Here is a 24547-nt window from a genome sequence, read left to right as displayed (position 1 = left end):
AATTGGCCACTATTCAATGAAAGAATCTATCAATCTGTTAATAGATTTATGTGGGCGTGTTAAGCTGCTAGTGAGATTTAAGTAATGTTAGTATTAAAAGATCAGTTCTTTGGATCTTTCTTGTATAGAATTTTTACACAGAAATGATGAAAAGTAAGGAAACCCAACCCATCAATTCTCTCAGTATTTAGTCTGTTTTCTTTTTAAGTGAACAGATGTAATGGTATATATTTTTAGGGTCAGTATTCTACGCTATATGATAGACATGGATCTAAATAAAACGTTCCTTGACATAACAAAATAGCTGTGAATATGGGTCAACTTGATCACAAAAAATGTACATCCCTTTTCAAGTCCCATGTTACAGATTTCTCTTCTGAAGTTTAGCTTATCCTCTGGCTATAAATTATAGGAGGCACACTTAATTGTTTTAGTTAGTTTAAAAACAGTTATTTAACATATTCTCCTAGTGAAATTATCAATTGGAAATTAAGATAGTTAAAGAAATCCTTTGGAATACTGGCTTTTAGCCTTTCTGTTGGCACAGGCAGAAATAAATCCGTTGTTTCTTTTTACTTGTATCCATATTCTCAGTAACTAGGTAAACACATGACTTGTATGGATCAGAGGACATATGAACATAAGTCCTTTTCTTCCTTTTCTTTGTCTAGGGTGCTATAATTAACCATATGCTAAGTAAGTATTTTAAATTCATACAGAACTATGTTTATTTCGTCACTGCATTTTGTTAAATGTGTAAAAGACCACATATATTTAGCTGCTTTATTTACACATCTGTGTCCTTTATGAATCTGATACCTAGGAAGTTGTATTTAATATTTGTATTAAATAATATAATTAAACAATCAGGTTTCCTTTCATCTTATAAATTGGATTCACTTTTTCTCATCAAAATTGTAATTTTAGAATGCCCTGTAGTGTCAATGTGTATAATATTTATTAGATGTTTAAAGGATACTTCTTTAAGCATCCAGTTTGTATTTTATTAAAAGGAATTCATAGTGTTTCTTTAAAGGTTAGTTTAATATTCTCTTTTAATATTTTAAGATATTGCCTTTCTATACAGTATGTGTGCTATTGGTATATTATAATGTTTTTTTTTTATATAGACATTTGTGTTCCATAATAAAGTATATTGTGTCATATCACTATGCTTTTGTGGGTCAATGACTGCTCTTGGAAAAGATTTTAAAACATTGCATTCACTATTCTTTCTGATAAATGAAATACGTATATATTATGTGCTGCAATTATGTTTCCAGGTATATGTAAGAAATAGAAGTAGAAACTATAAATAACAATTTGATCAAAAACTACTTCAACTTTATTTCAGCTTTTAGGTAGAAGAATGGTTGCATACCCTTAGGAGTTTCTGATTTTCAGTTTTTAAAAAAGATCTGAATTTGTAATATAGCTAGAATTTATTGGCTGACAAAATATGCCAGAGTTTTCATAGTGGTGTTTGTATGTGCATGAAATAAGTAATCCACTATTTTTACCATCTACGTTATTCTTTGGTTTCTAGGATTCTTAGTGGTATCTCTTACATTTGTCTCTGATATATTAATTCGTACACATTCTGTTCAAGTTTACTTGTATCATTCAGGATATTTTTGTTACCAGCACATAAATCTATGGATGTCCTCAATATTCTAATGTAAAAACAACCATACTTTTTCCACATGGAAATAATTTCAGTCATTTGTAGAAAGAACTTTTATTTGCATATTTATTAACAGAGCTATTGATTTCAGGATTGATTTATTTCTCTTTGTGTTTTTTTCTCCTGGATTTTAGCAGTTCCTAAGTGTATTAACTACTCTTTTTTGCTATTTATTCTTGGGATTACAGTTTTTATTTACTGGTGAATGAGCTATAACTTGAAAGAACTTCCATATCACCCCCTAATTCTGACAAGCAAATTCTGCCTTTCCTCTGAGACCCATCACAAATACATTAGAGTTCCACAGGGAGAGTAAGTCATTCTAAAAGGTATTACTAATGAAGTAATCAGTAGAATTAGGTCATTTCCAAATGGCATATACTTCAACATTATTGTCTAACAAATCTAGCATATACAACCTTTGTTTTCCCAGTGCATTTATTCTTGAGCTGATAACCTGATTTTACAGTTAATTGGAATTAGCTATAAATTGGAACTGTATCAATGTAGCAAACTTATTCTTAAAGTTATTAGCTGGAAATACATAGGTAACAATAAGAATCCCCTTCATCTATGCAGGTGATATAAACAAATTATTTACAAAACAACGAATTAAGATATACCTTTATATTCATCATGGTGTTTGATGTGACTTATACAACAGAAATCATAATTTGAAGTTATGACACAGAGTTTTAAAGTAAATATGCAATAATTAGGTTATAATTTGATATGAACTAGGAAAACAGTAATACCATAACTCTCCACCTATCAAGAGCCCAGAATATTGGCAGTCTGAACTCTAAGGAACATTTACCAAAACCTAAAGTGAAGCAAAAAAGACTATATAGTAAACTGAAATTGAGTCCGTGTACTTAACTCAGAAGTTCTCATTTTCATGTCTTTTTATTGTCCATTTGCATAGTCTTACTAAGGTTAAAGATCTGTTTTCTAAATCCACAACAAATTATTGTTAGGAAAATGCTTAGACAAATAGTTACAATATCAGAAAGCAGTAGCTGACACTTTTCAAGCAAATTAATACCCTGAAAACCTATGAAAGTTGAATACAAGAATTCAAATAGAACAGCAGATAGTACTCCAAACACAGTTAAACACTTAGCAGCATGTGTTACTTGTATTCATGACCCTGATAGGACAAAGATAAAGTAAATTATATTTATTTTCTTGCTGAAGTAAAGAATGTGATTCTTTTTAAATGTTCCATCAAAATGGTAGAAACACTAGTTTTCATGTTTGAAGGAATATGGCCTCAGCTATCTAGAAGTCTCAACTTTGTCATAAATTCAGAAGTGCTCATATTCTGAAGGTTCCTGTAACTATACATAATATAATTGAAGTTTTAACTACTTAAAGGTAAATAAGTAGTTAATATTGACAAGAAAGAACATAAATAAGTAGGTAATATTGACAAGAAAGAACATAAAATTGTGTGGGCTTGCCATTTAGTTTCTTTATGTTAAATTTGATGTTCGCTATATATTCTGTTATTTTTTCTTAATGCCAGAACAACAGGTATTTGAATACTTTGACTGCCTTTAAATGTGTTTTTGGTTTATTTATAATATTGGCATAGTATATAAAGTACTGTTATTCCTATTTGATTTCATTTTTCATGTAATTAGAATTATCATGGTAAATCATTCTTTTCGAGTCCGTGTCTTGAGTCTAAAATCAGGGTTTTGGAAAACTGCATAAATGTAAATGGTTCATAAGGAGAAAGTTTAGAGGAAAAATGGGTAAACTTACAACATATTATGTTTTAAACTTTTTTATACCTGAGTAACTTAACTAAGTTGCTAACTTTCTGAAACTTGATCTCCAAAATGGGTCTTTGGGACATTGGATTTTGTAACGTGATTTGAAATTTTTACCTAAATGTGATTTATACGCCCCTTTATTCTGATGGTTTTTAAAAATCAATGGTTTTTCTTGGTGTGTTGTTTCTAACAATAGTTCTTTCCCCCCTTTTTTATAATAAAGGTTATTGAATAGTGATTTTTCAATTTATTGAGTAACACATGCTTTATAAAAATTTCTTCGTGGTTTTGTATTTGGATTTCTCAACATTTTAAGTTGTAAATTAGTAAGAGAGACAGTAAATAAAGAGAATCTGACAGACTGAAGAAAAGTATTTTTTTTAACTTAAAAGAACACAGAGAAAATGAGGACAAAATCCTTTCTATTAGATGTATACATCTTTGTTGTTTGTTGTTAAATTTTGGTCTTGTTATTCCAACTGATGCAAATTTTATTGTACAAAACAATGAAATAATGCAGATCTTTCTTCATTGTCAGCAGGATGAGATTGTCTGAAACGAAGAATAGGTATGATAGTTTTCTTAGATTTTGCACATTATAGGGTGGCAAAGACAGTATCAAAATATTTGTTGATAAGCTTAAGGATGTACTAGGAGGTACTCTGAAAAACCAAATGCACTGAGAGAGAGTGACAGGTAATTTTGAGAATATTTTGTATTTGAGAAAATAATACCAAATTCTTAGAATGATTTTTATTTGCTAGATTGTGTTAACATGCTATAAACATTAGAAAGTGTATTTACAATCTACTTTCACTTGGAGAAAGAGTGATAAGGTACATTGTATAGAATTGATTACAGCTTAAGTTTTTTTAAGTAATCACAATGTATTAGATTAAATTTATAATCTAGAATTATATACATCTTAAATGTTTTTTAACTAATGGATAATTGATTAATTCTTGATGTTTAAAATTGAAATTGTGTTATGAACACATTTGGCTATACACATTCATTCATATGCTCTCAACATTTCTGCTATCAAAGTGTTCTGAATGATATTTATTTTGTTTAATTTTATTGTTGTATTTTGTTTTCTCCTTAAACATAGATTTCAGCTTTAGATTGTCTTTGTCATAGACATTAATTTAATAATCTTGTGAACTAAGGGAAGAATTAACAGTGTTGAAATGTATGGTAATTTGCCATTTGTCTTTGTAAAAGATAGTTTTTAATATTATTTAGATACACCATAAATCTCTTTACCCTACAGGTGTGATGAATGCAGACTGTGCTACCATTTTGGCTGTTTGGATCCCCCTTTGAAAAAGTCTCCTAAACAAACAGGCTATGGGTGGATATGTCAGGAGTGTGATTCTTCATCTTCTAAGGTAAGGAGAAAAGTCCATAAGAAAAAGTGTTTCACTTCATTTTGATAGCCATATCATACCATCAGCTTCCTGATTTTGAAGAGAATTAGAATTATGAATAACCAACATTTTAATCTAATGTACTTCAAGACTATTTAGCCATGGTGATTTTATTGCCCTTAAATTGTGGAATAAACAGCTCTACTAAGTTATATAAATATCTTCTGAAATGTTTTAGCTGTAAATTTTGTGTATTTTCTATGTTACTGTAATATATTAAATAGTGTTCTAGTCACCAAAGAAAGTCACCCTGCGCTTATTTACCACACCTAGGGAATGGCAGGGTAATTCTGGCTTGAGTCATGAGAAATTTGTTTTGACAAATATATATTAATGTGTATAAATATGAGTCAACAGAATAACCAATAAAATCCAATTTTATTTTGTAGATAACTCATTAAGTATATTGTGAATTAATTTTTAATAACGGCTGTTTGAAAACTAAGTGAAATAAGTCAGAGAAAGACAAATACCATATGATTTCACTTACAGATGGAATTTAAGTAACAAAACAGATGATCATGGGGTGGGGGAAAGAAAAGTCTGTTCTTTGACAAAACTAGTTTTTACATAATTAGAAAGGACAATAAGGTTGTTTAGTAGTTTATCTCCAAAAATTGAAATTATATCTTTTGAATATCAATATTATAACCTTAATTTGTGGTAATCTGCAGTTTAAGATTATTGTTTCTTTAAAGTGAGTGAATAGACTCCGATACTTTGACTCGTTTGACAAAAATATTGAATATATTTGAAATAAGACATTTTGATCAGCTGCGGATTGTTCTTCCGTAAGTAGACAGTGGAAATTAGCTATCTATTGTAATATGGATATGAAGCCATCTTTCTTAAATGCCACTTAAATGCATTTGTCTCTCCTAGAGTCAATTAAAATTAATACTAAATTCCTTTTTGATTGTGGAATCAAATATATATTTCTGTACATATACATATTTTTTGGCCAAATTGTTGCCTTTAGATTCTAATTTCAAATGTTTAAGAACCTTGATAATGGCCACAGAGCGTGGTATGTGGATTCAGTCTACTAATTCATTAATAAATGATCCACTTTTAATTTGAGATCCTCCAAATGATAAAAAGCCACTATTTTCAGAACATACCAAAATCATGAGTAATCCTAAAGGCATAATGGATATCTGTATAATTTTTGCAGTTTTACCTTTAATAACGTACAAGCTGTAGTAAAAATAAAAACAAAAATAAAATGTATTTTTTTCAGTTAAAATTATTTGTTCCAGGTTACCACAGACACCATCTATAAAAAGTGATTTGTGAAAAGCTACAGAAAAACATTTTATTATAGAAAAAAAAGCTATTTAAAGCATTTTTAAACCAAATTTATTACAAAATTTATATATTAGCATAATGATTATTGAAGTGGAATATACTCTGCATTTTATTAGTAATAATCAAGCTTTTTTGCTCAAGATTTTAAACTATACAACATCAAGAATTATTTTCCAGGCATTTTATTAAGACCCAGATTTAAGAGGTATTATATTTAATAGCAAAAGTTATATTGCATAATTTAAAAATGCTGTACAGAAATTGTGTTTAAATGGAAAAAAATAGTGATTATACTGTAGATTATAGAGTGTTGTCTTACGGGACTGTTTGTGGTATAAGATTTTTTTCTTTTTTAAGTTTATTTTGAGAGAGAGAGGGAGAGCATTTGAGCAGGGGAGTAGCCAAGGAGAGGGGAGGGAGAGAGAGAATTCCAAGCAGCTCTGTGCTTCCAGCACAGAGCCCAATACGGGGTATGATCCCATGTGAGATTATGACCTGAGCCAAAATCAAAAGTCGGTGCTCAACCCACTGAGCCACCCAGGCACTCCATAATATGATTTTTCTAATACATTTTTTGTTTGGGGTTTCCTCTACTCTCAACAAGCAAATAAGGAAAGGATCTTTTAAAAAAATATTTATTGCCCTTTAAAAATACACCTTTTTGTGTACATTCTTTTAAAAAGGTTCTGTACTACTATAAATGTGTAGCATTGTATACAGTGCTTAAGGAATGGCTTAAAGTTATATAGTAACTACATTAATGAATACTGAAAATTAAAGGGGGCCTATTTATATATATGTTAGGAGTATATCTTACATTTCTTTTTTTTAATCTTTTAAAAAACATTTTTAATGTTTGTTTATTTTTGAGAGATAGAGGGAGAGTGCGAGCCAGGTAGAGGCAGAGAGAGGGAGACAGAGGATCTGAAGCAGCGACTGCAGCGAGCCCAATGTGGGGCTCGAACTCATGAGCCTTGAGATCATGACCTGAACCAAAATCAGATGCTTAACCCACTGAGCCACCCAGATGCCCCTATCATATATTTCTTAACGCAGTAGGATGCCAGTAGCCATTGAGAAGGATAAGATATTTTTATTTTTGTTTTTGTTTTCCCTCTTTATGAGACAATAGGTCTTCTACTCTGAATGGAAATCTATTAAGAAGGCACATTGTTAGAAAACTTGCAATATATTTTCTGTATTCTGACCTCTGATTGAATACGAGATAATAAACAACCAACATGATCAAAATTTCGTCCAAATATAGTGTCTAATCTTTGGAATGTCATAGCATTTTACTTTATAAGGTTTACAGCAGTGAAGTAGATTTGTATTTTTGTCATATCAACATGACTATTGTATAGTTATGCTTTTTTTCCAATAAAAAATTAAATTTAATGTAATAGTTAAGCTGGAAACTTAATTAATATTTGTTGTTGCATCCATTCTGATTTGTTCACTGTTGAAGATGTTCATTCCTAACTAGCAGGTAGTAAATTTGTTTACATTTTTCTTAGAAAGATATTGGCTAGTTTGGGTCCAAAGAAAGCATTGATAGATAATATCATGTTTTATAATTCAGTGAATTGCTGCAGAAGCTGTTAAATTTAGAAATCAGTATGTTGGGGCGCCTGGGTGGCGCAGTCGGTTAAGCGTCCGACTTCAGCCAGGTCACGATCTCGCGTTCCGTGAGTTCGAGCCCCGCGTCGGGCTCTGGGCTGATGGCTCGGAGCCTGGAGCCTGTTTCCGATTCTGTGTCTCCCTCTCTCTCTGCCCCTCCCCCGTTCATGCTCTGTCTCTCTCTCTGTCCCAAAAAAAAAAAAAAAAAAAAAAAAAAAAAAAAAACATTAAAAAAAAAAAAAAAAAAAGAAAGAAATCAGTATGTTATTAATATCTGAGTCAAAACTAGTGTATCTGTCAAAATTAGTATCATTGTAGGGCCTAAAAGAAACCTACAGTGGAAATTAATATACTTTGCTTGTCCTTGATTTTCCTCTATTACATTTAGTGGACTATTATTTGTTAGGTAATACTGTGTGTATTTGCCATGTTCATATATTTTAATGATATGAAAACTAAGATAAAAATAGTTGCTGCCAGGAGAAGGAAAGTGAATCAGTTGCTAATAAATTTACGGGGGGAGGGGGAGTGAAGTATAAAATTCTTACAGCTATAAAATGTATATCCAGCTTCCTTTCTCTGTGGTAGTCAGGATTATTAAGTCCAAGGAGTCTTAACTTTTATTCTAAAAATTTGACTCCCAAGTAAGTTATTTATTTTGCTTAGAATTTTAGATAAATACAAGGTGAGGGTATATAGTTGAATACGTGCTTGAAAATACATTGCACTTTAAACATTAACTCTTAACGTTGTCTCCAAATTTTGTGTAGCAGAGGAAACAAAAATAATGCCATGTATATTCTCAGCAGCATAATATATTTATACGTGACTTTGTCTCTTAAGTAATAGGTTTATCGTATGGGCTTTGTGAGGGCAAAAATCTTCTGTCACAAATCCTGCCTATTACTTTTATGGAAATTCTGCTCAAGTCTAAGAAGATTAACCATAACATAATCCATAATTTTAAGTTTTAGCACATGATAAAATACACCTAAGTGTAGTTTCAATAATATTGATTTAATTACAATTTACCTAAAAGTAGAATGACTTTTTTTAAATTGAGAAATAATTGACACATAATTTAATATCATTTTCAGGTATGACAAGATAACCATTCAATATTTGTATATAGAATGAATGTTTATTCTACCTGAACCCATGAAATATGGCATGATAAGACTTTCTCTGACTTATCAACCTATTATAAACCTACTTAAGTTCACTTTAGGTTTCATGTAAAATGACTACGTGGACACAGATATATACATATATGTGTGTACACACGGAAACACAAATCTACACATATACAAACACATGGAAACACATATGCACAAAACATATCTTCTCCCATAGGCTGTGCTTCAAAGACATTTGACTAAGGCAGCAGCTATCCAGCCAGTGTATTAAGTTTATATTCAGTGCAGCTAGTTCATTGCTACCTATCACCATGCCTTAGGAATTTTTTTCCCCTGCTTTTTACTATGTTGCCATAATACTAATGTTAATGAGTATTATATGCCTGGAAAAATAATGCGTTTTGTTCTTTTTTAAATTTTTTTCAATGATTATTTATTTTTGAGAGACAGTGAGAGCCGGGGGAGGGGGGGGGGGGTTGGAATCCAAAACAGGCTCTTGGCTCTGAGCTGTCAGCACACAGCCCAATGTGGGGCTCAAACTCATGAACCATGAGATCATGACCTAAGCCTAAGTCAGACACTTAACTGACTGAGCCACCCAGGGGCCCCATGTTCTTAATCATCCTCTTCACCTCTCTCTTAGTTTTCCTCCCTCTCTGTTCCATTTGTTCACCCAACCTAAATACCTGGAATCATCTTCAAGCCTTACCCATCCTTGTGCCTTACAGAAAATCATTCTCTGAGTCCTCTAAGAGAAGTTTTCTTCCTTAAATGTTTCCCCAGTGTGCTCTTTGTTCCTTTCCTCCATTGTTCCTGTGTTGATTCAGTGCCTCACTTTTTCCTCATTCTTTCAGTTTCTCCTATTTTGGAAACTATCTAAATAGGTCTACCATATTTTTCTCTTTTACCACTTCTCTTTACTAGTGGCCTCCAAAATGAAGTGTTTGTACCCTAAGAGATAGACAAGATGTCTAATTAAGTCAACTTAATTCTGTATAACATCCCATTTTAATTTGTATGTCTGTGCTTTATAATGTAAATAATATATTAATACTGTGGAACATGATCTAACTTCACACAAATATATTTTGATACATATTTAAAATATTTTTAGTATGGGGGCACATCAACAAAAATGCCTGGAGACCATACTTCTATACTGGTACTAAAATCTTTCAGACACTACAAATGTAGTGCATTTGTGTTTTTTCATCCTCTTTCATGCCCCAAATATAACCAACAAAAACAGAAAATTAATGTTATTACCATCTAATCCTCAGTATTCAAGTCTTGCCATTTGTCTTAGAAATTTCCTTTATAGCAAAAGGATCTAGTACAGAATCATTGTTGAATTTATTTTTCATGTTTCTTTAGTCTGCACAGTCCCTTATTCTTTCCTTGATTTTCATGACTTTGTCACTTTTGAAGATTACAGGGCAGTTATTTTGTAGAATGTCTTACTTTGTATTTTTTAAATCTTTTTTATAGTTAGATTCATTTTATGCATCTTTGATAAGAAATGCCACAGATGTGATGCAGTATGCATTCTTTCAGGTGATACATGACTTCAATATGAACCATAGATGGTAATCACTTGACTAAGGAGCTGTCTGCAAGTCTCTCCCATTCTCTTCCCTTTTCTAATTAATTCATTAATTTGTCTAACCTTGAGACTATGCAAATATCCATATTATCCAAATTATCCTCATCAGACTTTCATTTTCTGTTTTATTCAGTGGATTATATTGGTTATTATTTATTTTGATCTTCAAATTGTCCCAGTTTTGGCTAATGGAAGCCACTTCAGACTGCCTTCTCTCACTTCAGCTTGGCATCTATGTGCTTTTGACATGATCCCAGCAATCTTTAAGTATTTCCTTACTAAAGATATTCCAGACTCAACTGTACTTTCCCTTTCCCTAGTCCTAGAACCGGCCATTTCTCCAAGGAGCTCCAGTTCCTTTCAGTGGAGAGTAGTATTTAGAAACCAAGATGTGGGTACTAGATGTGCTCATTGTTACTGCAGTGTCATTCCTCCTAGTTCTTCTAGACAGAGTGAAGGACTAGATGTATATGTACACATACCCGTTTCTGCCTTTATAGATACTGGAAACCATTCCAGTTTTCTCCCTTTCTATATTTCTAACTCCCTGACAGAAAACTAGTTCCCATTATTCTTAAATATTCTTATATAATTAGTCCCCTGATACAAAACTAATCTCTCATCACCCTCCACTGCCACCCAACATGGACACCTATTTTGCTTACTATAACCTAATGGGCTTTAGACTGAATTGTTCAGGAAGAAGTGAGAGAGGGAATGAGGGTGGACGTCTATATTTTTTACAAGCTCCCTAAATTATTTTAATGAGCAGTCAAGAATAAGAATCTGTTTTATGTGTTTTATGAAGTCTTCAGTTATTAAGAAAGATTCTCACCTAAAAATTAACTTTTTTAGAACTTTAAAACAAATATACACAATGCCCAAAACCCAAGTGAAATGTCAACAGACTACTTTAAAATTATGTTGTATACTTATGTATAAAATCCAAGGTAGATTAAGTACTTTTTTTAGATATAGGGCACAGGTTTTTTTTTTTTAATGTATTTTTTTTAATTTTTAAGTTTTTTAAAATATAGGGCACAATTCACTATTCAGTCTTTTCCTAGAGTGCACTTAATATAGATCTCAACAACTTCTGTTAACACACCCAAAATGAAGATCATTTATTTTGACATGGTTAAATGAACATATATAAATATTTTTTAAGAGTGCTTCATTCAAGTCATATACATCATATATTTTACAGTGGCTGTGCCAGTTACAATTTTAGCTTTTCATCCTTATTTCAGCTCTGTTTGGTGAAAAGCCATGGAGTATACATGACAGGTCATTATCTGACTACTACCAGATTAACTGTCTCAGCTTGGAGAACTCCATTTGGTTCACTCTTACTTGATCTATATAGTGTAGAGCAATAATAAATTGAATTCATATGTAGAGAAATGTCATCTAAATCCCTATGAAAAATTTTCTGGAACTACAAATGCTATGCATGTCTGCTGAGGCAAGTGGTACTTTTTGATAATCATTTGTATTAGAAATCCCTGAGTAGGGAGAGTATGATTTTTTTTTTCATCTTTATTTTCCAATTTTCTGCATTAAGCAACTAGAATTCTATAACTGATATAGTTGAGTAAAAACTGCATAGGTAACTATTCACTTTCAAATAAAACACTAAGTGTGAATCTTGCCCCTTTAAGAACTGAACAAGACAATCTTTCCAAGGAGTATCTTGCCACAGTACATTAAATTAGCACATGTAATTGAACCTGGTAATATTGGAAAGTGAATGTCTGATTTTATGTATAATGACAATTTATGAAAAATATAAAATTAAGGGGCACCTGCTGGCTCAGAAGGTGGAGCATGCAACTCTTGATCTTGGGGTTGTGAGTTTGAGCCCCATGTTGGGTGTTAAAGGTCTTTTAAATTTGAAGTATACAAGCGACCCGTTAAAAACAAATATTTTTAAAATATTTTGCTATTCATTTGACCTCTTGGATTTTACTAGGTTAAATTTTAAGTTTCTGAATTTAGCATGGTTGACAAAGAAGTCATTTTACGTAAAACATAACACCTAACTGTTTTAATTCAGTATTCTAGCATTTGTGTGACAAGCATTAGAACTCACAACAGTGTGCTTTAGCAAGGTTTACTGAATTCTGATTGGCTTTTTTACTGATACAGGTATGTAAAAGTTTGGAGAAAAGTTGTTTATATAGTTTCTTACAGTGGAATCCCATAGAACAAATCTGGTGGTTTGTAGACTTACTAAAAGTATGAGAATTAAAACTCGTGTGGTTATCCTTGATGATAGCTGTAGTTACATATTAAACTTTAGATTACCTCTTTGCTAGTGTGGGGGATAAAACCCACAATCTTCCAGTTATCTTCTGCTTTACATCTGGGTTATGTTCAAGGTATTGCCTGAACTCTATTATATGCCTGAACTCTAGCATTTTCCGCAAAATCGTTTGTATAAATATCTTATTTAAGCCCTTAGTTTCTGAGTATTGTACTTTGAGACTAGTAACAATGATGTATGAATTCAGTAAGAAGTAATAGCCATTAAGAATTTTACTAATTATAGATGATACTATGTTTTTTTTATTTTTTTTTTTATTTTTTTTTTTTATTTTTTTTTTTAAATTTTTTTTCCAACGTTTTTTATTTTATTTTCGGGACAGAGAGAGACAGAGCATGAACGGGGGAGGGGCAGAGAGAGAGGGAGACACAGAATCGGAAACAGGCTCCAGGCTCCGAGCCATCAGCCCAGAGCCTGACGCGGGGCTCGAACTCACGGACCGTGAGATCGTGACCTGGCTGAAGTCGGACGCTTAACCGACTGCGCCACCCAGGCGCCCCTGTTTTTTTTAAAAAGTAGAGTGTATTTTTTTAAACTGAACATTTATGGACAAACTGAACTTATTTTTTGTCATTATTGCTTGCTTAAAAAGGTTCTTTGATTGTCCTAGACATTTTCTGAAACCTATTCCTAGGTAATATTTTATCAAGTAATAATTTTAGCCAAACAAAGACTGTTTATGGTTATTCTTCATAATAGAATTGGAATCTATACTGATCTGTTTAGTTCTGTAGTAATTTCCATGGGGACTATGTAATACATGTTAAGTGTATTGGTATACTTCAATATGTCATGGTCAGGTATTCCTTAAGAATCTTTTTGTACATATGATTTCTCTCCTCCAGGTACAGTGTGTTAGTGTTTATGACATACACGTGTATGTATTTGAACTTCATATTCACAGAAAAAAAATGACTGGGACTTCTAAAACTAGACAATTCTTTCATATTGATAATTTTCAAAATTGAAACACTAAATCACTTTTTAAGTTACATTTACTACAAACTGGAAAAACCAAGCCACTTTCTAATTTAGATGGCATGTGGGCCTGATGCGTTTGCATAGCATGCTGTGGAATACCATATGTGATAAGAAACTAACTCATAACTGAGAGATAATTAATCAAAGTACAGTAGGGTGCCATACATGGGAATGCCTTTCAAAACTCACCAACTTTATACTATCCTTTAGTTTTAAAATAGTTTTTTTTTTACTTTTATATTATGTTGGAGGGAAAAGTGACCTACAAAAAATCTGGTAGACTGAAGGATTTTCATTACAGATTTTAAAAAGTTAATAATATTTTTACCTATTAACCCAGCATTATTAAATTTGGATTATATATAATGTAATAATTAAGAAAGAATGTAGAATACATTAGTTATGTAAACTTGTTATTCCAGTATTTATAGATGATTTGAGGGTGAGAGATACTGTTTGCTCTAAAGAGATGGTCCTAGTTGAAAAAGGCTAGCCCGGGGCGCCTGGGTGGCGCAGTCGGTTAAGCGTCCGACTTCAGCCAGGTCACGATCTCACGGTCCATGAGTTCGAGCCCCGCGTCAGGCTCTGGGCTGATGGCTCAGAGCCTGGAGCCTGTTTCCGATTCTGTGTCTCCCTCTCTCTCTGTCCCTCCCCCGTTCATGCTCTGTCTCTCTCTGTCCCAAAAATAAATAAAAACGTGGAAAAAAAAATTTTTTTTAAAAAAGAAAAAGGCTAGCCCGTTCTCAGACTTGTGAAGCTAAAGGAAATAATGGGGAAGGCTTAACTCCTAGCTTCAAAACACAGAGTGAGATCTCATATTGTAATTTATTAAATATTTATTTTAATTATTTCATCATTGTATAGAATTATCTATTAAAAAGTAATCTTTCTAAGCTACATATTGTGGTGTAGGTAGTACCCTTTACCTACAACTAAGACAGACTTCTTCAGATCTAGGCTAAGAAAAACAAAAGAATAAACTCTGAAAGTTAATGGAATTGAGTTCTGAAATCAAATATATTTAAGAATTCTAATCTAGACATTCTGATAGAATCTTTACCAAGATTGATAAGATATTAGGGGTTGGAGGCATAGTCAATGTATGTTATGCCATGTTTCTTACATTTTAACATGTTCATTTTTTGACATTTCTGAAATTAGGGTGTCTGTAAGCAGTTTATATTTTTTAAGTAATAATATTTTTTCTTAAAAATTTGCTATTAAATTTATGGGGTTTCTTATAATCTGAGGCATTGTTGAGTAACAAAATAGAGTTATTTAAGGTATACAGAAAGTGAAAGTACACAATACATTGTAGAATAAAGAGCTTTATGAATTCTGAAAAGAAACAAACTGGGTTCAGATATTAATTATTTACAATGCTTGTGCAATTTATAGTTCTTTTCTTAATGTTTATTTATTTTTGAGAGAGCGCATGCAGGGGAAGGGCAGAGAGAGAGGGGGACAGAGGATCCAAAGTGGGCTCTGCCCTGACACCAGCGAGCCCAATGTGGGAGTCGAATTCACAAACCATGAGATCATGACTTGAGCCAAAGTCAGATGCTCAACCAACTGAACCACCCAGGTGCCCCTACAATGCTTGTGAAATTTAGTAAGTTGTTTCAGTTCAGTGAGCTTCAGGTTGCTTATTTGTGAAAGGCTTAATGGCAATACTTGGAATATTGGAGATACTCAGTAAATGACATCCCTTCTAATTCTTAAAAATACACAAGCATTTTAGCAGCACTTGGGTGGCTCAGTCAGCTGAACTTCCAACTCTTGGTTTTGGCTCAGTTCGTGATCTCATGGTTCGTGGGATTGGGTCCTGCATTGGGCTCCATGCTGACAGTGTGGAGCCTGCTTGGGATTCTGCCTCTCCCTCTTTTCTCTGTGCCCCTCTACCACTTGTGCAAACATGTTCACTTTCTCTCAAAATAAATAAAAATAAACTTCAAAAAAATTAAGTGAGCATTTTAATTACACAGGGAAAAATTCAAAATTGGTGCTAATGTCCTGATTTTCAAATGTAGAAAATGTTTTTAAAAAGTAATCTGAAGAGCAGTTTTCTGTGTTTTACTTTTTGTCTTCACACACCAGGTAAAAATCTTTCTTGTCCCTTTCACATGAAACAGAGTAAGGTCATGTCTAACATTTTCATTCACAAAGAAAAGTCCATTTGCTTTAATTTCTTGCTAGGGTTAAGAGGTAATGGAAAGTTATCTTTATAATTAATCTGGTTTTTAAACTAAGGCACTTGTGGCTCTCTAAACTTTTAAAATTATATACTATAGTATTCCATAAGGTATTTTTTTCTAAATCTATTGTGTATCATTAACAAATAGTTTTTTCTTTAATATTGATGGTAATGACTATTTCGCATTAAATATAGAATTAAAGTCCTCTATGAATTGAACAGATCATACATTAATGTATTTATTTTACTTTGTAAGTAGAAGGCTGATATTTAAAAAGTAGCAGTTTACTGTCATATTTAAAACGTTGGCTCTACCAAGTATTGAACAATAGAAAAAGACATAACTGATATATGTTTCTACATATAGAAAAAGACATAAATGGAAACTTGTTTTTAACTAAAGATATACTTTTTAATAGGTAAAGAAATACCCAAGAAATTTCTCATAGACTGGAGAGGGGTATTATTTCCTTGTGAAGGTCATGAAAACTATAAACCTGAAAATGAAATGAAAATAAAAAGTAAATAAAATAAAATTTAAAAGTAACAAATCATTGAAGACAGGTGTAAGATAATTTATGAGTCTACCTTGTCAAAGTGTATACAGTTTTTGATAATGAAAGGTTTCATCAAGCCTAACAAATGACTTTTAGAGAACAGGCATATATATCAGCAGCACATTCTTTTACCATATAAATGTTTGAAAACTTCCAAAGGATGGAAATGTGAGAGGTTCTGGGCTAGCATTTTCACATTCTTTGTGGAGTCTGGAAATTCAGGTTATTAACTTTTAGAGCATACTGTGTAAACATATTTGGAATTTCATAACATGATTATATGCCTTCAATATGTCTTACAGCATTTATGCCAAGAGAAAGCCTCTTTCTTAAGTAAGGAAATTTATACTTACTCTCAGATGCTAGTAATGCATTTCGTTTGGAAAAGTAGATCTCAAATATGTGCTTTACATGTATGAGTCAAAGGGTAGTGATTTATACATGTAACTTCTTCAGAGCCCTGCTTTACAACCCATATTTCTTCCCCTCTCTGCTACCCACTTCCCTGATTTCCAGTAGAAGAAACTATTAATAACATATATTTATTTAGCCATAGCATATAAATTTCTCTGTTTATCTTCATGTTACTTTAAAAACTGGCTATCTCTTTTTGGGACTATCACATATGCTGTTTTTAACTTCTTTTCCATTGGTAAAATGCTAAGTAAAGCAAATTATAAGACTGTGGTCCACACTATCCTCCCACAGGCCCCAGCCTAGTCCAGTCCTGCTCCATATTAAATTATTAGCTTCACTTCTTATTTTGACAGGACCCCAGAACCACCCTTAACTAATTTTAATAGGTTAGGTGAACATCACTTTATTACTTCTTTTACTTTACAAAAAAAAATTTTCAGTTTTCTGATTTACATCATAATTTGACATTTTCATCACTTGTCAACTCACATTGCCCAAATGTTAATGATTTTTCCTCAAAGCCTACAAACCACCTGCACCAGGATCTTCTAAAGTACTGTTTAATTTGCAGTTTGGAAGGCCTCATACAGACCTACTAACTCAGTATTTCTGGAATGCTACTCAAGAATTAGCATTTTTATAAGCACCACAGGTGATAATTAAAGTTTAAGAACCACTGCTTTTGACCCTCATTTCTTTTAAATTTCTTACACATAGTTTTGTTTCTACTTGAAATATTCACTTATCATACCTACACACTTTACTGTTCATAATAGGACTATCTTTCAACCCCCCTGCCCCGCCCGAGGCAGGATCAAGGTAGATTGATGATACCTGATTCAGGTTCAGTACAGTAGCATTCCTGGGTTACTAATATACCATATTCCCTTTCTTCTTTATGAGTTCTGGAACTGCACAGCAACATCATAGGTATCTTCCCTGAGCTATAAATTCAGTTTTCCCCCATCGAGAATCTTCCTCAGTTACTCTGCTTCATCTTTTTTTCTGCTTCTTTGCAGCAATTGATACTATTGGTAACTTGCTCCTTTTTTGCAGACTCCTTCCTTGCCTTTCAGTGAACTTATTTTCTCTGGGTTTTCTCCCTTCTTAGCAGACCATATCTTTTGGGTTTTTTGATAGGCTTCTTTTCACTGTCTTTTCTTACTTTGCAGGTGACAGCATCCATACCCAAAGCTAAGTACCACACCCAATTTTGCTACAGGAAAACATGGCATTTAGGATTTAATGATCTATCTACTTTTAATGAGTTGATGTTCATCAAGGGAGACTTTCTGACTTTTAAAATATTATCCTTTGAGGGGTATCTGGGTGGCTCAGTAGGTTAAGCATCCAACTTGATTTCAATTCAGGTCATATTTCACCTGTCTCCCTTCCCCCATCAAAAAAAAAATAAACATTTTAAAGAATAAAAATAATATCCTTTGTATAATAATTAAAGACATAATGTGATAAATTCACCAATAACTTTTAGTTTTCTGTTGCCACTATCTAGTGGTCTCCTGAGGAAAAGCTAAAAAAATCTTACAGTAGCAACTTCTAACAGGAAGAATGAACAAGTGAGTTTTGGGTGGGTATATAAAATGGTGTAATGACTTTGAATGCAGAAAAAGTTCTGATGATCTAATGAACAGCATGGTAATCAGAGTTAAGAATACACTTTGAAGTTACTAAAAAAGTAGATTTAGGCATTCTCACCACAAAAAAAAAAAAAGATGGTAATTATTTGATGTGATGGAGGTGTTAACTAACACAATAGTAGTAATCATTTTGCAATATATGTATATCAAGTCAATACACTGCACACCTTAAACTTACACAATGTTACATATCAGTTATATCTCAATAAAGTCAGGGAAAACATTTAAAAAATTACTGTAAGTTTAGTGTTTAAGTAGCAGAGTACATATCAACTTGATCTCCAAGTGAAATATTGTTCTGGACATATGACTAAATATGCTATAATTGAGTTGTCATACTTTGAGTTTTGTTTAACTCTAATGCCAGAGAGTAATAATTCAAACTAGCAGTTTTTAATGTAATAAAAACAAACATCCTTTATATAAAATCTTTAAAAAATGTATGCTTATCTTTCTTATTTTTTTTTCCTGTGAGTCAGCTTTTCTGGAGAAAATTGGAGTCAGAAAAGAAATTACACATATTATGCATTTTTTAAATTTCTTATAAATGTAATACATGATCATTGTAGAATATTTGGAAAATTTTAAAAAACAAAGAAAATATTTAAAATTACTTCTATTATAATACCTATAGGCATTACATTTCTGCTCATGTTTCAGTAGTATATCGTACTACAACCTATCCATTAAAAATTGCATTCATATTATACATTTTGTCATATAATGGCAAATTATGCAATTGTGTATGTGACCATTTTCTACATTTTAGATATTTTTCTCTAACCAGACTTTTAAGTTTTTAAGTACTGTGCATTTCCTTGCATAGATATACTGTTGGTTTAATTGCTGGGTCAAAAAATATGAACATTTTCAAAATAAAAGTGTATCATTTTAGAAATAATAATAGCAGTTAATATTCATTGAGGACCTCTTTGTACCTAGCATTATTTAAGTACTTAAAATGTATAATCTCATTTAATTCTCACCACAGTCTTTAAGGTAGTTACTGTTTTTATCTCCCTTTCTGTGGGGAAAAAATTAGGATTCAGAGAAGTTAAGGATTATGTATGCAGTGGGTATAACCGTGATTCAAACCCAGATCTGCCTGATTCTGGAGGCTGTGTTTTAGAAACTTCCTTTCATATATGCTGAAGTAGGTATTTTTTATTCCTTGTTGCATGAGATCCTCAAATTGGATTTTGTCCTGAGGCCACTGTAGATTTTCATAGTGTAGAAACTCAGATAATTTTTCTATTATAAATAATCACCACTAGTAATAGGAAAATGAAAAATACCTTTATTAAGTGGGATCTGTTTGGGTCTTTCTAGTGAAAAGGGGAATAAAGCCTAGAGGTAATTCTTAAAACAGATTAATTAAAGATGGTCCTACCGTAAGGTGTAGAAGACAGACCATAACTTCTCAAGGCCCTTCATAATTCAATGAAATGAGTATCTGTGTTAGGGGAGCTACTACTTGATAATATGGATGATATATGTAGACCCAGCAGAATCTAATCTGTTGTGCTTGGAAGGAGGTGAGGGAAAGGGATCTAAAAGTGAATTTTTTATTAGGCATTAAATACTATATTTTTCCTGAGTCAAATATTATATCTTTTTTTAAATTAATTTATTTATTTTATATATTTTTTGGCTGAATTCTTTTTTATTTTTGTAAATTTATATCCAACTTAGTTAACATATAGTATAATAATGATTTCAGGAATAGAATTCAGTGATTCATCACTTACATATAATACCCAGTGCTCATCCCAAAAGTGTCTCCTTAATGCCCCTCACCCATTTAGCCCATCCCCCGACCCAACACCCCACCAGCAACCATCAGTTTGTTCTCTGTATTTAAGAGTCTCTTATAATTTGTCTCCCTCTCTGTTTTTATGTTATTTTTGCTTCCCTTTCCTTATATTCATCTGTTTTGTATCATAAATTCCACGAGTGAAGTCATATATTTGTCTTTCTCTGATGACTCTAGTTCCATCCACATTGTTGCAAATGGCAAGATTTCATTCTTTTTGATTGCCAGTAATATTCCATTGTATATGTATACCACATCTTTATCCATTCGTTGGTCAATAGACATTTGGGCTCTTTCCATACCTTGGCTATTGTCAATAGTGCTGCTATAAACATTGGGGTACATGTGCCCCTTTGAAACAGCACTCCTGTAACCCTTGGATAAATACCTAGTAGTGCAATTGCTGGGTCATAGGATAGTTCTATTTTCAGTCTTTTGAGGAACCGCCATACTATTTTCCAGAGTGGCCGCAGCAGTTTGCATTCTCTACAGTGGTGCAAGAGGTTTCCTCTTTCTCCACATGTTCGCCAACGTCTGTTGTTGCCTGAGTTGTTAATTTTAGCCATTCTGACAGGTGTGAGGTGGTATCTAATGGTGGTTTTCATTTGTATTTTCCTGATGATGAGTGATGTTGAGCATCTTTTCCTTGATGATGTGTGTCTGTTAGCCATCAGGATGACTTCTTTGGAAAAATGTCTATTCATGTCTTCTGTCCATTTCTTCACTGGATTATTTGTTTTTTGGGTGTTGAGTTTGATAAGTTCTTTATAGTTTTGGACTAACCCTTAATCTGATGTCATTTGCAAATATTTTCTCCGATTCTGTCAGTTGTGTTTTAGTTTTGCTGATTGTTTCCTTCACTGTGCAGAAGCTTTTTATCTTAATGAAGTCCCAATAGTTCATTTTTGCTTATGTTTCCCTTGCCTCTAGAGACACATCAGGTAAGAAGATGTTGTGGCCAAGGTCACAGGGTTTGTTGCCTGTTTTCTCCTCTAGGATTTTGTTAGCTTCCTGTCTTACATTTAGGTCTTTCATCCATTTTGAGTTTATTTTTGTGTATGATGTAAGAGAGTGGTCCAGATTCACTCATCTGAATGTTGCTGTCCAGTTTTCCCAACACCATTTGATGAAGAGACTGTCTTTTTTCCATTGGATATTCTTTCCTGCTTTGTCAAAAATGAGTTGGCTATATACCTGTGGGTCCATTTCTGGGTTCTCTATTCTGTTCCATTGATCTATGTGTCTGTTCTTATACCAGTTCCATACTGTCTTGATGATTACAGCTCTGTAATATGGGCTAAAGTCTGGGATTGTGATGCCTCCAGCTTTGGTTTTCTATTTCAGGATTGCTTTGTCAGTTTGAGGTTTTTTGTCATTTTATATAGATTTTAGGATTGTTTGTTCTAGCTCTGTGAAGAATGCTGGTGTTATTTGGATTGCATTGAGTGTGTAGATTGCTTTAGGTAGTATAGACATTTTAACAGTATTTGTTCTCCAATCCGTGAGCATGGAATGTTTTTCCATTTTTTTATGTCTTCATTTTCTTTCATAAGCTTTCTATAGTTTTCATTCAGTGTACAGATTTTTCACCTCTTTGGCTAGGTTTATTCCTAGTTATTTTATGATTTTTGGTGCAATTGTAAATGGGAGCGATTCCTTGATTTCTCTTTCTGCTGCTTCATTATTGGTGTATAGAAATGCAGCTGATTTCTGTATATTGATTTTATATCCTGTGACTTTGCTGAATTCATGGATCAGTTCTAGGAGTTGTTTTCTGGAGTCTTTTGGGTTTTCCACATAGATAATCATGTCTTCTACAAAGTGTGAGTTTGACTTCCTCCTTGCTGATTTGGATGCCTTTTATTTCTTTGTGTTGTTTGTCTGAATGCTGAGGCTGGGACTTCCAGTACTATGTTGAATAACAGTGATGATAGTGGACATCCCTGTCGTGTTCTTGACCTTAGGGGGAAACCTCTCAGTTTTTCCCTGTTGAGGATATTAGTGGTGGATCTTTCATAAATGGCTTTTATAATCTTGAGGTATAATCCTTCTATCCCTACTTTCTTGAGGGTTTTTATCAAGAAAGGATGTTGTATTTTGTCAAATGCTTTTTCTGCATCAAATATTATATCTTAATGTTTATCATGAATTGTGAAATTTGAAAATCTGTACTGTGAAAAGAAACTAAAACCAGCCACGTTTAGTTTCTTTGCGAAGATAGTCTAAGAATATTCTGATTTGTTCAGTGTCAGCCACTTTGTGTACAAATTGAAAGATTTTGTATATATATTTTTTAATATCAGCATTCTTTTACAGAAAAAACTCTTATTCAAAAAGAATACCTGTAAGTGGATCAGATCCTAATTATAATATGATTTAGATTCATTTGGGTTAATTCTTTTGCTATTTTTTTTGTTTTTCATCCAGAGAATAGAAAATTGTCACCTAACCTATAATTGAAGTTAAAAAATGTCCCCCTCCTCAGATAAAGATATCCCCCTCAGATAAAGATCCATATGTGTAACTATGTTGTTCTACCATTTTCTACCTGTGACCTCCCATAGCCCTCTTGGTTCTGAAGTGATTTCAGTTCTACAAGTTTTTTTAGCTTTAATATATTGTTCTCTTTTTTTCCTCTGAACTATATTCATATGCTAAATTTAAACTCTGGTCACCTAAGATGCAATCTATTTTAATGTTTTCTCTGAAGGTTTCTTAAAGGTTTATGTTGTAGTGTTATATCTTCATTGAAGTTAAGATGGTTTTTTGTTAAATGTACCTTCAATAATGGCTACAAATGATTATCTGGTTCACTGGCTTGAAAACTCTTTAAAGTATGCATATAGAGGTTACAATTTTTAAGAATCACTTTGAAAAGTTCAGGCTGCATCACTTCATTTTTATTAGTTCACTTTTGTGTTCCTGAGGGACTAGACTATTTTCTCAACTTTCAAAGACTATGCATTATAGTATTGTGTGAATTCTATTTCTAGAATCAGATTTCTAGGTTTAGATGACCAGATACCTGTGAATCAGTTTCCAAAGCACAGATAGGTAACTTAAAGCAATTCATGAATATAAGGTATTTCAGCATTATTTCCTTATGTTAATGCGGCAGTTTCAACAACAATAACAAAATCATTACTTAATAACTCAATTTAAAATTTATTCTAGTATCTACTCATTAAATTTAGTTATCAGTTATTAATTTGTCCCCACTGGAAGTCATTTTAGGATTGTGAATGAAATAGATATTTTCAGAAAACATTCTGCTCTTTTACAAGAAGGCGAAGTGCCCTATGATTTAGACACTTGTCTACCTTTTCTCTCTGACATCTAGTGACAGTGTAGCAGTTTTAACCTGTTTGCAGCATGACTACATTAAGTACCATTTTATTCTCCATTTCTTTTTGAGTGCTCCCAAGTCTACTACTCAAGAATCTAATTTTTGCAGTGAAATAAATTTTATGATTTAGCTGTTCCAAAATCCCCCAATTTTTTCTTTTTTTCCTACTCTTTCTCCCCTCCTCAGTTTTCCCTGAGGTGTAATCAATACTCTAAGTGTTCGTGGTCCTTTATCAGTAAAACAAACAAACAAACAAACAAAAAAACCTTCTCTAGGATAGTAATCTTATAGGGTCAAATATGGTTAGTTGCTTTTTAAATTAATATTAGTAGTTTTTACTCACCATAGCAATTTGAGAAAAAAAAATCCTGCAGTCTGAAATTGATACCAGTATTCAAACTAATTTTAAATGAAGAGTGTAAAAGACAATAGAAGTGATCTTATCTGTTTTCCACGTTAAAGGACTATTCGGATTCCTATTTGTAAAATAGTAGTCTTTCATTTTTATTCAGATATAAATAGATTTTGTTCTTGAATTTAACACCAGATACAAACAGAAAGCAACTTAATTCTTTCTTCCTAGTGCCTTTAAACAAGCTCCGCTGAATCTTCTTTTCTCCAGTGACTCCAGGGCATATCTCATGGTGTTTCCAGTCTCCTTAAGGGATTATTTGTGTGTGTGTGTGTGTGTGT

At 32.6% G+C, this 24547-nt stretch overlaps 1 protein-coding gene across 4 annotated transcripts in view; it reads left to right on the top strand.

Moving 5' to 3' along the window:
- PHF14 (PHD finger protein 14) overlaps positions 1 to 24547 on the top strand; it is a 214800-nt gene that overhangs the window by 148682 nt on the left and 41571 nt on the right. For all 4 annotated transcript variants that reach the window (XR_009260448.1, XM_058724985.1, XM_058724983.1 and 1 more), the window contains one exon: positions 4739 to 4856. Coding sequence is in view for 3 of the 4 variants with exons in the window: in XM_058724985.1 (XP_058580968.1) it covers positions 4739 to 4856 (118 nt within the window). In the remaining variant the exon portion in view is untranslated. The remainder of the gene's footprint in view (positions 1 to 4738; positions 4857 to 24547) is intronic.

The sequence above is a fragment of the Neofelis nebulosa genome, chromosome 4 (genome assembly GCF_028018385.1).
Source record: "Neofelis nebulosa isolate mNeoNeb1 chromosome 4, mNeoNeb1.pri, whole genome shotgun sequence".
Taxonomy (NCBI): Eukaryota; Metazoa; Chordata; class Mammalia; order Carnivora; family Felidae; genus Neofelis; species Neofelis nebulosa.
This window is presented reverse-complemented; position numbering and strand designations above follow the sequence as displayed.